Raw genomic sequence first — 16,606 nt, 5'->3', positions numbered from 1 at the left:
CTTTTTGGGAGTCCGCCTCGACTCCACGAGCGTGCACCTCACGACCGAGTGCGTTCAGGCAATTCTACAGTGTCTGTCTCAGTTCAAACTGGGGAGAACACTTCCACTGAAGCTGTTTCAGAAAGCATTAGGATTTATGGTGGCAATATTCCATTACGTCTCTTACATGAGACCTCTTCAGTGCTGGCTGAAGCGCCGTGTGCCACTATGTGATTGACGCCAAGGGCACATGCGCATCACTATATTCTGCCACTGTATAGCTGCTTTAGCACCATGGACAGCTCCTGCATTTTACCAGCGAGGTGTCACACTGGGGCAAGTTGTCATGCAGTGCCTAAGGCTATTGGCTGTATTTCTAGCCTTAAAGGCTTTTCAGTCAGAAATAGCGAACTGTCATGTCCTGGTTCGCTCAGATAACATGACAGTTGTGGCATATATAAACTGCCAAGGCGGAATTCAGGAGACTTCATCCTCAAACTGTATTGAGGATATGAGAAATATTCAGCAAATCAGAAATCGATCTATTTGCTTCAGTGGAGAATTCCCACTGTCCCCTCTGGTACTCGAAGTCCCAAGTCCCGCTGGGAGTGGGCGCAATGGCACACAGATGGCCGGCGAAATTTATATTCACTCTGTTATATGTAAAGTCCAAAAGGACAAGAAAATGATTCTATTAGTTGCGCCGAAATGGCCCAACTAGCCATGGTTTCCGGAAATGATAGAGATGCTGTACAGCTCATACAGCTGAGGAGGGATCTCCTCTCTCAGGCACAAGACACAATCTGGCATCCCCAGCCCCAGATGTAGAACCTGCATGTGTGGCCCCTGAACGGAGTGTGCTAGACGTGCCAGAACTGACACATTCAGTCATGAACACCATTTTACAGGCCAGAGCGCCATCCATGAGACGCCTTTCCATGCTAAAATGGAAGGTGTTCACTGATTGGTGTATCTCACATGGCAAAGACCCAGTAAACTGCCCTATAAATTACATTCTCATATTTCTTTAAGAACGATTAGATGCAGGACTCACCCCCTCAATGCTCAAAGTGTATGTGGCAACTATATCTGCATATATCACGCATATGAAGCTGGTGCCTCTATAGGCAAGCATGATTTAATCATAAAGTTCCTTAAAGGAGCATGATGATTAAACCCACCTTGGCTGGCTACAGTCCTGACTTGGGACTTAACTTTAGTCCTAAAAGCTCTCGCAGGGCCCCCCTTTGAACCTTTGGACTCTGTTGATTTGCACATGCTCTCCATTAAGACCACACTACTGCTGGCTCTGGACTCAGTAAAACGGGGCAGTGACTTACATGCACTTTCAATCAACAATTCATGTCTGGAGTTTGACCCCGGTCTTTCAAGAGACACGGTCGAACCCGGAAAAGGCTATGTGCCTAAGGTCCTGACCACGCCCTTCAGAGCACAGGTGGTTCACCTTCAGGCCTTCTTCCCTCCTCCATTAATTCGGATGAAGAACAATAATTGCATTTACTATGCCCTGTACGGGCACTACACGCATACGTTGAGCATACACGCCAGTTCAGATTGTCTGATCAGTTCAGATTGTCTGATCAGCTCTAAAGAGGATACACAAAAGGAATGTCTGTCTCCAAGCAAAGACTTTCTCCCTGGATTGTCAATGCAATTGCCCTGGCTTATGAGTCGCAGGGAAAGGCTTGCCCAATTGGTGTTAAAGTGCACTCATCTAGAGGCATGGCCTCCTCATGGGCATGGATGCATATGTTTTGCAGCAGGGTGGTCCTCTCAAAACACATTCGCAAGGTATTACAACCTAGACGTAACGTCTCTCTCTTCACAAGTCCTCTCTGTTTAGAACGCTTGCTGTCCATTGGATATAGATATATATATATATATATACAGTGCATCCGGAAAGTATTCACAGCGCTTCACTTTTTCCACATTTTGTTATGTTACAGCCTTATTCCAAAATGGCTTAATTTCATTATTTTCCTCAAAATTCTACACACAATACCCCATAATGACAACGTGAAAGAAGTTTGTTTGAAATCTTTGCAAATGTATTAAAAATAAAAAACGGGAAAAAAAAACACATGTACTTAAGTATTCACAGCCTTTGCTCAAAACTTTGTTGAAGCACCTTTGGCACAAATTACAGCCTCAAGTCTTTTTGAGTATGATGCTACAAGCTTGGCACACCTATTTTTGGGCAGTTTCTCCCATTCTTCTTTGCAGGACCTCTCAAGCTCCATCAGGTTGGGTGGGAAGTGTCGGTGCACAGCCATTTTCAGATCTCTCCAGAGATGTTCAATCGGGTTCAAGTCTGGGCTCTGGCTGGGCCACTCAAGGACATTCACAGAGTTGTCCCGGAGCCACTCCTTTGTTATCTTGGCTGTGTGCTTAAGGTCGTTGTCCTGTTAGAAGATGAACCTTCGCCCCAGTCTGAGGTCCAGAGTGCTCTGGAGCAGGTTTTCATCAAGGATGTCTCTGTACATTGCTGCATTCATCTTTCCCTCGATCCTGACTAGTCTCCCAGTTCCTGCCGCTGAAAAACATCCCCACAGCATGATGCTGCCACCACCATGCTTCACTGTAGGGATGGTATTGGCCAGGTGATGAGCAGTGCCTGGTTTCCTCCAGACATGACGCTTCAGGCCAAAGAGTTCAATCTTTGTTTCTTATGGTCTGAGAGTCCTTCAGGTGCCTTTTGGCAAACTCCAGGTAGGCTGTCATGTGCCTTTTACTGAGGAGTGGCTTCCGTCTGGCCACTCTACCATACAGGCCTGATTGGTGGAGTGCTGCAGAGATGGTTTTTCTTCTGGAAGGTTCTCCTCTCTCTACAGAGAAATGCTGGAGCTCTGTCAGAGTGACCATCGGGTTCTTGGTCACCTCCCTGACTAAGGCCCTTCTCCCCCGATCGCTCAGTTTGGCCAGGCGGCCAGCTCTAGGAAGAGTCCTGGTGGTTCCAAACTTCTTCCATTTATGGATGATGGAGGCCACTGTGCTCATTGGGACCTTCAATGCTGCAGAAATTTTTCTGCAGAAAAATAACAAACTTCTTTCATGTTGTCATTATGGGGTATTGTTTGAAGAATTTTGAGGAAAATAATGAATTTAATCCATTTTGGAATAAGGCTGTAACATAATAAAATGTAGAAAAAGTGAAGCGCTGTGAATACTTTCCGGATGCACTGTATATATACTTATGTTCCTCCCTTTTAGGACGAGCTCCCCATCTTTTACACAACTGCCTGCATTAGACCATTGTAATTTACCGTAAGTCACAAGCATTTACATTATAAATAAACTCCCTTCCCAACTGGGTTTGTGAAGGAGTTAATTCATACTATATGACTATAGTTCATATATATGAGTGCTCCCCTCCTGGCCCAACATGAGGGTCACTCACTGTGGCATACTCTTGTCGGTCGCCGTCCCACGAGACTGCAGTGTCATGCTTCCTTTCTGGGAGGTTATGTCTTGTAGTGTGGCGTGATGGGATTCTGTTCCCCATATGCATTAGTAAACACAATGTCAAGTGTACTGAGTCATTAGGGAACATCTCGGTTATGTACGTAACCCCGGTTCCCTGAGATGAAGGGAACGAGACATTGCGAATTATTAGAATATTGCCGTTATTGTAGACAGGTTTCAACTAGGTCATGTAAGAAGGCACTCCCCATATCAGTTAATAAACGCAATGTCTCGTTCCCTTCGTCTCAGGGAACCGAGGTTATGTATGTAACCGAGACAGTTTGAAGGGCCCTTTGAAGCAGCTGTTTATGATCCCTTAGGTTTGGAACGACCCTTCAACATGGAGGCCATGATCGTTCCCCCTAAGTGCCCTTCAGAGGTGGATTTATCCCATTCAGAACACAGGGTCATCTGCCACTGCTCTCTGCTGCCCTGTCGCACTGTTTCAGCATCATCAGTCAAGACAGCCCAGGAGCTTTATTCATTTGCATGTCCTCTAAATGTGTAGCTCAAGATTTAGATTTACATTTAGATTTAACATTTAGAATCAGAATTTATATTAATCATTTACATTTAAGATTTATATTTTGATTTACTTGTTAGATTTATATTTAGATTTAACATTTATATATAACATTTATATTTATATTTAAGATTTATTTTTGAGTTTTACATTTAGATTTAACATTTAGATTTAATATTTACAATTTGTTTTAAGATTTAGGTTTAACATTTAGATTAGATATTTATTTTAAAGTGTTTGTTGCACAATAAATGGGATAAAAAAAAATAGAGAAAAAAAATATTAAATGCTTATTTACATAAATCTGGCCAAATTGAGCAGATTTTGTTGTTAAATCTGACAAAATTGAACCAGTTTTTTTCAAATGTTATATTTTACAAACGGCGCCCCATATTTAACAGTTATCTTTTCATAGTGCCAAATATCGTTTTCAGTATTTTCAGTAAAAGAGATGTTTTGATCGCTTTCTTGTTTAAATTAAAGCCAGAGAGCACATGGAGCTTTATTCATTTTAAAATCAAAGCACAAAAGCTAAAAGTTGGGTTTTGAAGCAGTAGCCTTGCAATATGTGCGTATAAAATTGACCACATGGTTTACACTTTAAGATTTATATTTATAATCCATCGTATCCAATCCAGCATCCCAATTTAAAAACAATACAGTTATAATTCCTCAGGAATTTCCTAGTGATTTTCAAATGGCAGTTTTATTTAAAAGTCTAACCGGATGTGACGTAGTGAAGGTTGTTGATGTTGATGCACTAACCGGAAGCAACACAAACAGATGCTGATAAATATGTTCGATGCAGCGGAGCGCGCGGAGCAGCTGCGTGTGAAATAACGTATTACTGTTGATTTTATTGTTTTGTTTTTACCGTTATATTTTAATCTTAGTTTTATCAGTATTTGTGTTATTATTATAATGAAGGGTGTGTGTGTGTGGTCTCTGCTCGCAGTGTGTGTGTTGCGTGTGTGTGTCGCGTACAAACCGGTGATCGTTGTTCACGGGCTCTTCGACAGTTCTACAGACTTTATCAACCTGCACAGATTCATCAAGCAGGTATTAATCTCAGACAGCTGTCAGCTTCTGTTCACTCTGTTATAAAGTCTATCACACCTGTACATTTACACAGGGTCAATAAGCGCACAATGACTCTCATGAGACATATCAATAACCCTTATAAAAAGTGTTGATAATGAGACTTGAGAGTGTCTGTAAATTTTGATATTTGGCTGATTCTCACGAAACTGTGAAAGAAAAAGAAAAAAGTCCCGGTCATGATTTACTCCAAAATGAAAAGAAACAAATAAGAAATTATGTTTTACATGTAGAAATTTGAAGCCTTATTATTAGGGCCATTAAGATGTTTTACATCGTGACATTTACGCACATTTTACACCTCAAATTCTCATTAATGCAATGGGAGAAAAAATAAACTGTAAAGCATTTATAGACCTACTTAGTACTGCCTTTCATTTCGCTGATTTAATGAAGAAAAAATGTACAACAGCTTCTTTGCACTGTTTGTTACGGTTATGAGTATCATCATTGAAAACAAAATGTGAAAAAAATATAATTGTCCTAAATGTAGGCTTAATTTTCTTTATTAAAAATTTCATTTATATAAAAAAAATGTTTTGTTTGGTATTTATACATACATTTTATGAAAGAAACACAAACTAAGTGAATAAAAAAATTAAAAATTAAAGCTGATGAATGTCATTTCTGAGCCACAAAATGGATTGCAAAAATAAATAAATAAATAAAATATTTGTTTTTAAAACAGCTTTCTGAATACGCCCCCTGTCTACCGTTGGTCAAACAAGGAGATAGTCCAGAAAGGAATTTTCAAAACGCCAGAGAGAAAGAATGCTCACAGAATGGCTTACTTGTTGTCTCTGCATATTAAGCGGGGATAGGAGAAAGTGTTTTAACACAGAAACAGTTACACACTTCAGCTTTAATGAAACTGTCTGATATGTAAATGAAATGCATTGTACAATGTAGGACTGCACAATTATTAAAAATGAACTAATCCTAAAATGTGTCAACTGCAGAATTCCTTTAAAATATACTCCAGTTGTGTCTACATTTTATATTTACAATTTGTTTTTGCAACATTGAGCATTGTCACTAATCAGAGACATGAAGCAGAGTTTTTAGATTAGTCTGGGTACAGACACACTCTTGACTTTTTTGGCATTTTCTGTGCTGATTTTGTCAGAAAATCTTTATAATTTGGCGGAATGAATGTAAACATGGTAAATTGCGTGAAATGCAAATTGGTAAATTGCGTTGAGATTGCTGTGGAAGGTATTATCAAATTAGCCGAAATGTTGAATAAACAAACACACAAGGGGCAGAGAATGTGTGGAAATTTGTAAATGATGCTTGTCATAATTCTACGGAAATCTGCACCCACAGACTCCATTTGTCTGTCAGTTACAGACTGTCCTGAAGAGTGAGTTTAGTGCTGTCAGTCTGACACTTCTCAGCTTTTTTGAATGTGTTGCCCTAAACAAAATATATATTTATGGTAACACTTTACAATAAGGTTCTGTTTGTTAACAAATAATGCATTAGATATGATGAACAAACAATGAACAATATATTTGTTACAGCATTTATTCTTCTCAGTTAATGTTAGTTAATAAAAATACAATTGTTCATTGTTAGTTCATGTTAACTAATGTTGCTAACTAATGTTAACAAATGGAACCTTATTGTAAAGTGTTACTGTATGTAAATGTGATTTAATTGTAATTACAAAATCAAGAGAAATAATCGACAGTTATGATTTCTGTCATAATCATGCAGCCCTATTACAATATGCTGGTACAGGCTGGAAATTCCTCTAACCTTCCCTGGAAAATACCTTGGTCAGGTGCCTGATGTCACATGAAAGCTGTTTTGCTACTGTAGTTTCTCATCAGGGGTGTGATGGGGATTTCAGAACTGAAGGAACTGGAAATTACACATTATAAACAAACATTCATCTGATGCAGTAAATGCAGAGGACAGCATCATGTGAATGTGTGTTCTTGAGGAACTGATGTGTTTTTTCTCTGCACGTCTCTCTTTTCTCGTGATGTCTCAGTCTCACCCAGGCACTAATGTGTCAGTCATCGATCTGTTTGACCGCAGTGCCAGTCTGCAGCCACTCTGGAAGCAGGTGGAGGGCTTCACTCTGGCCATATATCCCATCATGCAAAACGCAGCTGACGGCGTCCACCTCATCTGTTACTCGCAAGGTCTGTGTGTTAGATCTGTACACAAGAGAACTGTTTGATGGGTTAATCTCACGAAAACAAGTCCCCAGAATCATTAGAAAATATACAAAATTATGATTCGCGTTAAGAAAATGACACCTTTCTTTTAAAGATCATAAAGATTTTTTCCATTGTTTGTGACCTTATTTTCATGACAATGTTAAACTGTAAACCCGTCATCACTGTAATATTTTTTATTTTATTTTTTCCCCATTATTCTCAATAGTGATTTCATTCTTATTACTGTTGTCTGAATCAAAATGATTGAGATTTTTTAATTTTTTTACATTTCAGTGATGATAAATTAGGGGGACAGTGTTTGTCAATACTATATATATATATATATATTATTTTTATACATTTACACAAACGTTCATTCACCTATTTCAAAAGTATTTTGCCCTGCATGATTATCTTCTAAATCTAGACATTTAAAAGATCACGGACCGCTGCATTTCTCAAGTGAATAATGCATGTGTATATAGTTCAGTTTTCATTTACTATTTATTCTTGATAACACTGTGCTCATTTTAGCATATACTTGTCTGAGTTTTCTTTCACATGTCACTTTGAATTTGTAAACATTAACACAAGGACATCTGTCTGTGTGTGCTGCAGGTGGCCTGGTATGTCGAGGAATTCTGTCCACACTTCCAGACCATAATGTGCACTCTTTCATATCGCTCTCTTCACCACAGGCGGGACAGTATGGAGGTAATGCACTTCAGTGGTTTAGCTGGTAAACAGATCTAGTTGTGCTGAGGAACACATTAACAGACCTGTTGAAATGTCATGTGAATTCATTAAAGGGAATTTGGACTTCCTCTCTGGAAGTGTTGAGAGTTGATGATTTAGTCCACATTGAAGGTTTTGCTCTTTTGTTTCAGACACAGATTACCTGAAGTACCTGTTCCCACAGTTTGTCAAATCGAATCTGTTTCACGTGTGCTACACTTCAGTGGGTCAGAAAATCTCCATCTGTAACTACTGGAACGGTGAGTATTGAATAAGAGTAAAACACAAAACTCATTCATTCTTAGAATCAAGAGAGCTCAGGGAGAGGTCAGATTGTTAAACTCCGCTAGGGATGTTAATGATTAATCGACAGTGGACTAACCAGGGATGGGACAATATAGTTCTCACGATTTGGTTCGATGTACGATATGAGGTTCACTATTCAGTTTTATCTTGATTCGATATAATAACACTTAAATGAAAATTATGACCGAAAATTGTTTATTAAAAAAAAAAAAAAATGTTTGAGCAAAGTGCACATTATAATTTCTCATCAAAATAAAGTTTTTTAATACACAGTATAAATGCTCGATATTTAAATAATAAGAGTTTCTCAATTACCTTTCTCATAAACCTTCAAATATTGTGGGCTACATTCAGACTGATCAGGTGCAGAACAAGCAATAGAACTGAACAGAACCTGTCCTGGAAAATTATGTGAAAGTGTATATTTATTTTAGTTTGTCATTGTTATAATAACATTTAAACTTTTTAAAAATATAAAAAATATTACATTCTATCAATTAATATTATATGATGAAATTGTACATGAAATATTGTATTTCAAAATTCAATATATTATCCCGTCCCTTGGACTAACTGTCATTTATAATTTAGTTGATTAAGTGAATTGACTGTCGATTAATCACTGTCAGCACAACAGTTCACGAAAGGGCAAAAACACTGCCTATACTGGCACCAAATCAGTATTTTTGTTGAATAAACTTTATTATTAATAGTGTTAAATTAATAGTAAATTCAACAAACTAAGTTTATCCTAGATATAAATGCATTCATCAACAGCAAAATACGAATACATTAATTCATTAAAGATATAGTTCTCCCAGTCCTAAAAATGAAAATTGTGTCATCACTCACAAATTTGTACTTCTCTCATGTGTCAAAGGGTGGATGCCAAGATTTTTAGTGAATAATGACTTAATTTCCCTTTCCTCATTGCAAAAAGTTATGGATGGCTTCAGAAGACTTGACATATAGCCATTGAGTTGTATGGACTCCTTTAATTATAATACTGTGAAGCTTTTGCATGCTTTCTGAAGTTTGGAAGCTTTAGTCCCGTTCTGTTAATTGCATGGAAAAGAGCGTAGAGCACAGTGTGCAGAATTTCTCTTATGGGAATGTCCTGAGGAAATGATGATAGAAATATTTATTTCAATTGCGGATAAAAACGGTATTTTCACATGGTATTTGGTGTCCTCCACATGTGGTTTGAATGAATACATTGACATTTGACAAAACAGTGACGTCCAGTCTGGCCCAGGGCTGGATATAGAACCTTACAGAACTGAGTCAATGTCAGTTTACCTTCATTAAGAGCTGGACATTCATATCCAGTATCATCACAACCGTTCTTATGTGGGTGTTTCTTTCTTCAAGTGATGTTGGCATGTTCAGAAATTCCAGTGTATGTTGAAACATTCAGTGATGTGGCAGTGTATTTTCTCAGACCCTCATCACAGAGACATGTACATCAACAGCAGTGACTATCTGGCCTTACTGAACAGTGAAAGAGCAAATCCCAACACAACCGGTAAGACAACAGCATGCCTGGATTAGAAATTCCAGCATGTAAAACGTATGTAGATTGTAAGTATGATTTTGAGTCAATTGGCGGAGCTTGCTTCCTGTTTTGACTGTGATTTGTGGTGCATTATCTTCTTCACATTACATGAGAATATTATTGATAGAATGTAAAAAAACTGAGCAGAAAGTGGCTGCAGCCAAAGTCACTTGAAATTGATGACTTGACAAAGTACAGACACATTTATTTTTCCACCTGTTGGCAAAATGGATGGAGTACATTAATCCACTGAGACCTAACTTTTAAAGCCACATCAAGAAGGAGAAAAGGTCAAAATAAAAGTCTAATGTGGCATCCTCTAGTTCAGCAGTTAACTGTTAAAAAAATATAGGGGGAAGATCATGTAACACAAATTTGTTTAGAAATAAGACCAGAAGCAGTAGAGAATGTTGTAGTTATTTATTATGTCATGTGTTATTTTGTCTTTACAATTGAAATTAAATGTAAAAACGATTTCTTCTCTTATTAAAGCTTAAGTGTGTAACTTTAAATACTTTCTCCTATGATCCCAGCTAAATATGCTGAGACAGCTATAAGTAAGCCATTTGAAGTTTAATTTTCTTGAAAACTGTAAACTCTGTGTCTCTTTGGCGCTATGAAAAATCCTTTGTTTTGAGCGACCCGTCCAGTCCGGCCCAACAACATTGATTCGACCAATGGTGTGAGTTGGGGGCGGTACTATCTGTTTGTTTGATCAACAGAAGATGGGGGTGTATTTGGAAAGCTGTTTGAAATCAATGTTTATTTTTGCTAGTCCGCTCATATAAAATATCCTCACACAGTTTGGAAACAAAACTTTCTTCGCATTAAGAAGCTGGTGCTGATTGGTGGCCCGGATGATGGAGTCATCACACCATGGCAGTCCAGGTTAGACGAATGCTTTTTTAAAAATATTGTACTTGGATTCTCAATATCTTTAACGTTATAGTCATCTACTGTAATTTTGTCTTGCTTTTCAGCCAGTTTGGTTTCTATGATGGTAATGAAACTGTTGTTGAGATGAAAAACCAGAAAGTAAGTAGACTTTCAGTTTATCTATTTTGCAATGTTCATATAATATGAAAAGAAAACTTAAACAGTGTAATTTTTTTGTTGTTGTAATTTTAATGGTAAACACTTTACATTAATGTTCCCTTTAAGTGTTTATAAAGGCCAATAAGCCATTGACAAATGCATTATAAATGATTGGTATGTGTTTATAAAAACATAATTAAAAATAACTTATGCAATTCTTGCCAAATAGTGAGTCGATCTAACTTACATGTTATAAATCTTATTAAACACACTTATTCGTACTTACATTCAATGCAGCAAAATAGACTATTATAGTGAGATTAAAAGGAGGGATTAGGACATTTTCTGTTTATATTCATGACTGTAATATCTTGACTCACTTGTGTTGTCACTTTCTTGTCATGTTGATGTCAAAATAATGGTTTAAACTAGTCCTAGTTACCTAAAGTCCTCTACAAAAACACTTTTCAACACTTCATGATCACTCACAGCAGATATCATAAAATAAAGCCTGATGACCATTAAACCTTACTGATCTTTATGTACATAGGTTTTTAATGTTGGCAACTCCTAAATAAATGCTTCATATGTGTCCACTTTACAACCCCAATTTCAAAAAGTTGGGACAGTATGCACAATGGCAATAAAAATAAAAAGGAGTGATTGTACTTTGACTTGTTTTCAAACAAATACAGAGTAAAGAAAAGGTTTTACCTAAGCAATCGCATTGCTTTTTGAAGATACAAGTTTTTTTTTTCTTTCTGAAACTGATGTCTGCAGCACATTTCAAAAAGTTAAGACAGGGGAAATTTAAGACTAATAACAATCTGATAAGTTGAAATAACAAGGATATGTGAAAAAGGAAATGTTAAACAGGTGAGGCAGTCATGTCATAGTATTTAAGGAGACTCCAAAAAAAAGCCTAGTCCTTCAAGAGCAAGGATCTTTCGAGACTTGTCAATTTGCCAACAGATGCTTCAGCAAATAATCCAGCGCTTTGAGAACAATGTTCCCCAAAGACAAATTAGAAGGATTTTGGGCATTTCGCCCTCTACAGTGCACAATATAGTTAAAAGATTCAAGGAATCTGGTTAAATCTCAGTGCGTAAAGGGCAAGATGAAAACCATTTCTGAATGCGCATGATCTCTGATCCCTCAGACGTCACTGACTTAAAAAACATCATTAATCTGTAATGGATATCATGAACATGGGCTTGGGATAACTTTAGTAAACCTTTGTTAGTCAACACCACTCGCCGCTGCATTCACAGATGCAAGTTAAGACTTAACTATGCAAAGGAGAAGCCATACATCAACACTGTCCAGAAGCGCTGCCAACTTCTGTGGGCTCGGTCGCATCTGAGATGGAAAGTAGAACAGTGGAATCGTATTTTGTGGTCTGACAAGTCCACATTTCAAATAGTTTTTGGGAAAAAAAAACATCATGTTCTCTGGGCCAAAGAGGAAAAGGACCATCCAAGCTGTTATCTGTCATGAGTGCTAGCAGAAAGGAGGACCCAATCGCAGGAATGAGTGAACACAAAAACTTTATTAAAACAAAACAAACAAAGTGAACATAAAACCCTTAAGGGGGAGAGAAAACAGACTAATATAAACATTAACAAAGATAACAAGGACTGAATAAAAAACAGGAACGGGATATATAAAGGAACTGACAGACCAACTGACAGACTTAACTAACCTTACAAACATAATCAACTCACAAAAGATTCGACAACACAAGGGAAGAAGGTACAATATATAGAGGGAGACACGAGGGACATGTACAGACAGTCAACCTGACAAGGACTAAACGAGGATGCGTGGCAAGGGGAAACAAGCGGGCAGGGTCAGAAGAGCGCATGGCAGACAAAAACACAAACAGAGCCATGCACTCAAACACAAAACAGATACAAACACACTGACAGATAACAGGAAGCAGAAGGCTGTCAGACCGAGGTCATGACAGTTATCAGCATCAGGTTCAAAAGCCAGTGTCTGTATGGGCCAGGGGTGTGTCAGTGCCCCATGGCATGGGTAACTCGCACATCTGTGAAGGCACCATTAATAGAGACAGATATGTGCACATTTTGGAGCAACATATGCTGCAATCCAGCACCATCTTTTCCAGGGACGTACCTGCATTTTCCAGCAGGACAACATCAAATTGCAATTGCGCAGCTGAAGACCTCCATAATGGATGTATGGGGGAAATTCTGCATGCTAAACATAAACTTAAAATGCCCAAACACTTAAGTGTTATTAGAGGAAATGGTGATCTTACACAGTGGTAAAAAAAAACTTTTATTTGAGTGTATTGCAATCATTTGATTTGAAATTAGTGTTTATTTATAATATTTGTATACAAAAATTCACAAGGTAAAACATTAAAAAAAAGTGTTGTAGTGCTTTCAATATAGCACACGGTGAATAGAATTTACATATCACTCCTTTTTGTTTTTGTTGGCATTTTTCATACCATCCCAACTTTTTAGGAACTGGAGTTATATATTAAGGTACATATTCATTAGTTACTGATGTTGAATAAGTGTTATAAAGCATTTATATAACATGTGAGATAAAATGGCTCACTATTTGGCAAGTATTGCATGAAGCCGAGTGCCGCTGATTCGTAATGCATTTGTAAATGGCTTATTAGTCATCAGTGAATCCCTTTACTATTCCTTAACAAAAGGAACGTTAAGGTAAAGTGTTACCATTTTAATTAAAAAAGGATAGTTCCGGTCCTGGATGCTGATTGGTCAATACAACATTCCAATCATGTTTAAAAAAAAACAAACATGTTACAGTAACAGCTGTGATGTGAAACACCTGTTCAACACATCACTGTGCAGCAGCAGCACCCATAGTTTAACAACTATTAACCTTTAGTTTAGATGTCAAAAATTATATCATGTGGAAGGATGTCATTTCATGAACTTGCTTAATAAAATAATGTTTTAATGAAAATGTATGTTCTTGATGTAGTAATTGTTTTGTAAAAGCAATAACACACTCAACATACCTTCAGCAGTGACTGTATTCACAATATTGCACATCTTCTCGTGTGTATTGTTTTTTTCTCATATTCATTGTATTTTCCTTATTTTTGATGTTTTTCAGGTGTTTTTGATGGACTCGTTTGGTCTCAAGACGCTGTACGCTCGAGGTGATGTGGCTTTTTGTTCAATGGCAGGTGTTGCACATGTCTTCTGGCACTCCAATGAAACCGTGTACAAAAACTGCATTGAGAAGTGGCTTACATAGAGACAGACACACTCCATAAAACATCTCTTTTTATATTCATTTATACAGTCTTGTACATTTTCTTACATTATGCTAATGCAGAGAATCACAAAACATATTACTGTGTTAGTGCCCATTGAATACCTCTAGCCTTTGGAAACAAACTCAGTTTTGAAAACATGTTAGGATATAGATGTATGTATAAAAAAATAGACACAAACACTAAATCTAAGTAATAACCATCTGTGCCTGAGAGATCATTTTCTCATCTTGCTAAAAAAAGGTTTGGATCTGTTTTTTTTGTGTCTCTTTTTTTGCTTTAAATGTAATGTAATTTGAGGACTGCTACAGTAACATGCCTTACATGTGTTTTAGTCTGTCCTTGATTGTCTAAAATGCAAGTGCCATGATACACTGTATTGTAGTAACAGATGCTACGAGAAGGAAAGGAATGCGTTAAAGGGTTAAAAAGGGATAAGAGATTAAATGGAAAGGGAATTCATGGAAGTGCTATATTAGCATTTGCAGTGTATGTAACATAACCTCTCATTTCACATCCTGTGAGCCTCAGGCCAAAAATTGCTTGTTTTACTTTATTATAAGGGAAAGGCCATGGAGGGTTTCGCCTCTGAAAAGCTAATTCATCTCAGTTGTTAAGTGTTTGTGTTCAGATATTTAAGATTATTTGTACTGTTTTATGGTAATAGAAAATAGGAAAAGGTGTTATGTTCAAGTACTCACATAGTTATGGAATTATTACCCAGATGTGTTTGAGAATTGTAAGCACAATGTGATTCAAATGCATTCAGATGAAATGAACCTGTGAGTTATGAAGATGTACAAAACCTATTTTGTTGTATTTATTAATATCATGGCAGTGTTATGTGTATTTTAATGTTCTGGCCTGTTTTATGTATTTTATAAAGGAAGGTTTACCATTGTAGTTTTGAATAAAGAAACTGTGTGAGAGATGTTTTAACTGTTGAACTACACTTTCCTGTTAAAACTGACTTTGTTGAATATTTTTCACTCATACTAGCACCATGCTAAACATGTAACATCATATTAGATCCAGATAGAGATTTTGAAACAATAATAAAAAAGAATTAAGCTGTATATCTATGTGCTTTACTGTTTACATGAAATGGACATTTTACTCTAAAAGCTTGCTTATGTTTTTAACAGCACTATGTCCCTTGTTGAATGTTGCCATGCAGGCTTTATCTTGATTAAAAACAAGTTCCAGAAGATGAGTATACGCTATCTTTTACAAGTGGGATAAAAGTACAGCTTCTATCTACTTGAATAAAGAGACTGAAATCTCCAAGATGGTTGGACAAGATTACAATCAAAGAACATTGTGATAGGATTGAGTTTGTGGGCAGTGGAGGAGACAGGAGACAACGACAGGTTCAAGGACAGTCTTTATCATTACATATAACACAAAGTCTGCTTTTCAGCTTAAATCAAAAACACTCGTTCTCTGTTAACAGACATGTAGGCTCTGGTCTGTCTCTCTCTCCTCTGCCACTCTGGCGAGCCTTATCAGTACTCCCCCTGCCATCACTATAATGAGAGACAGGTGTTAATTACAGCCCAGGTGACGAGCCTTACCGTTTTCTCTCTCACGCAGACAGACATATGACCATTCCCCCCATGCCACATACCCCCACCACCGACTCAGGCCGGGGCAGCATCTGGCCTGCCTATACACCCCCCCTCCAATTTCTGGAGAGAAAATCAGCCACCACCATCTGCACCCCCGGTTTGTGGATCGCCTCAAACTTAAATGGCTGAAGAGCCAGATACCAACGGGTGATCCGCGCGTTAGTATCCTTCATGCGGTGGAGCCATTGCAGAGGAGCGTGATCTGAACAGAGGGTAAAGGCCCGCCCCAGCAGGTAGTAGTGGAGGGTAAGAACAGCCCACTTAATCGCAAGACACTCCTCGATGATACTGTACTTTGTCTCCCTGAAGGAGAGCTTGCGACTAATAAACAGTACCTGCTGTTCCTCCCCTCCCACCTCCTGCGAGAGCACCGCCCCCAGCCCCCTGTCAGATGCATCTGTCTGCAGAATAAAGGGGAGAGAGAAGTCAGGTGCATGTAACACCCCCACAAAGTGCAGACATTATCTTAAGGAAAGAAAAAAATCGTTAAAAAGTGGTCCAATCAAGATAAACTACAATTCCCAATATTGCACTTAACACGGACGGTAGAACTGAGGTGAATACCCGTACGGAAGGGCTAGTTCCGGGCACCGACAGATTCACGAGGAGGAGTAACAGAAACGCAATTTACAGAGAGATAAATGCAAACAACATGGGTGATGGTAGATGAAGAAGAGGTAAGGATATCAAGAAGTGAGATATAACAGGAAGCTCAAAGGATCAAACAGCTCATCACCACTAATGAACAGCAATGATACAATAAGATTACATAAAGAATTGCATTCTGTAGGCTTCAGATGTTTTTGC

General features: G+C 37.9%; 1 protein-coding gene across 1 annotated transcript; it reads left to right on the top strand.

The window, feature by feature from the left end:
- Positions 1-4,747: 4,747 nt before the first annotated feature.
- ppt2b (palmitoyl-protein thioesterase 2b) lies at positions 4,748-15,123 on the top strand. Its single transcript, XM_051663802.1, has 8 exons — positions 4,748-5,044; positions 7,083-7,236; positions 7,873-7,968; positions 8,142-8,249; positions 9,737-9,820; positions 10,654-10,738; positions 10,831-10,885; positions 14,009-15,123. Exons 1-8 carry the CDS (start codon positions 4,907-4,909, stop codon positions 14,150-14,152), a joined length of 864 nt encoding a protein of 287 aa, XP_051519762.1. The 5' UTR covers positions 4,748-4,906; the 3' UTR covers positions 14,153-15,123.
- Positions 15,124-16,606: the final 1,483 nt, after the last annotated feature.

Source organism: Myxocyprinus asiaticus, chromosome 30, assembly GCF_019703515.2.
Source record: "Myxocyprinus asiaticus isolate MX2 ecotype Aquarium Trade chromosome 30, UBuf_Myxa_2, whole genome shotgun sequence".
In the NCBI taxonomy this organism is placed as follows: Eukaryota; Metazoa; Chordata; class Actinopteri; order Cypriniformes; family Catostomidae; genus Myxocyprinus; species Myxocyprinus asiaticus.
This window is presented reverse-complemented; position numbering and strand designations above follow the sequence as displayed.

Coding starts and splice junctions, on each gene's coding strand:
- ppt2b (XM_051663802.1), top strand. CDS start 4,907: ATGAAGGGTGTGTGTGTGTGGTCTCTGCTCGCAGTGTGTGTGTTGCGT. Junction 7,237..7,872: donor CCTCATCTGTTACTCGCAAG/GTCTGTGTGTTA, acceptor TGTGTGCTGCAG/GTGGCCTGGTATGTCGAGGA. Junction 10,739..10,830: donor ATCACACCATGGCAGTCCAG/GTTAGACGAATG, acceptor CTTGCTTTTCAG/CCAGTTTGGTTTCTATGATG.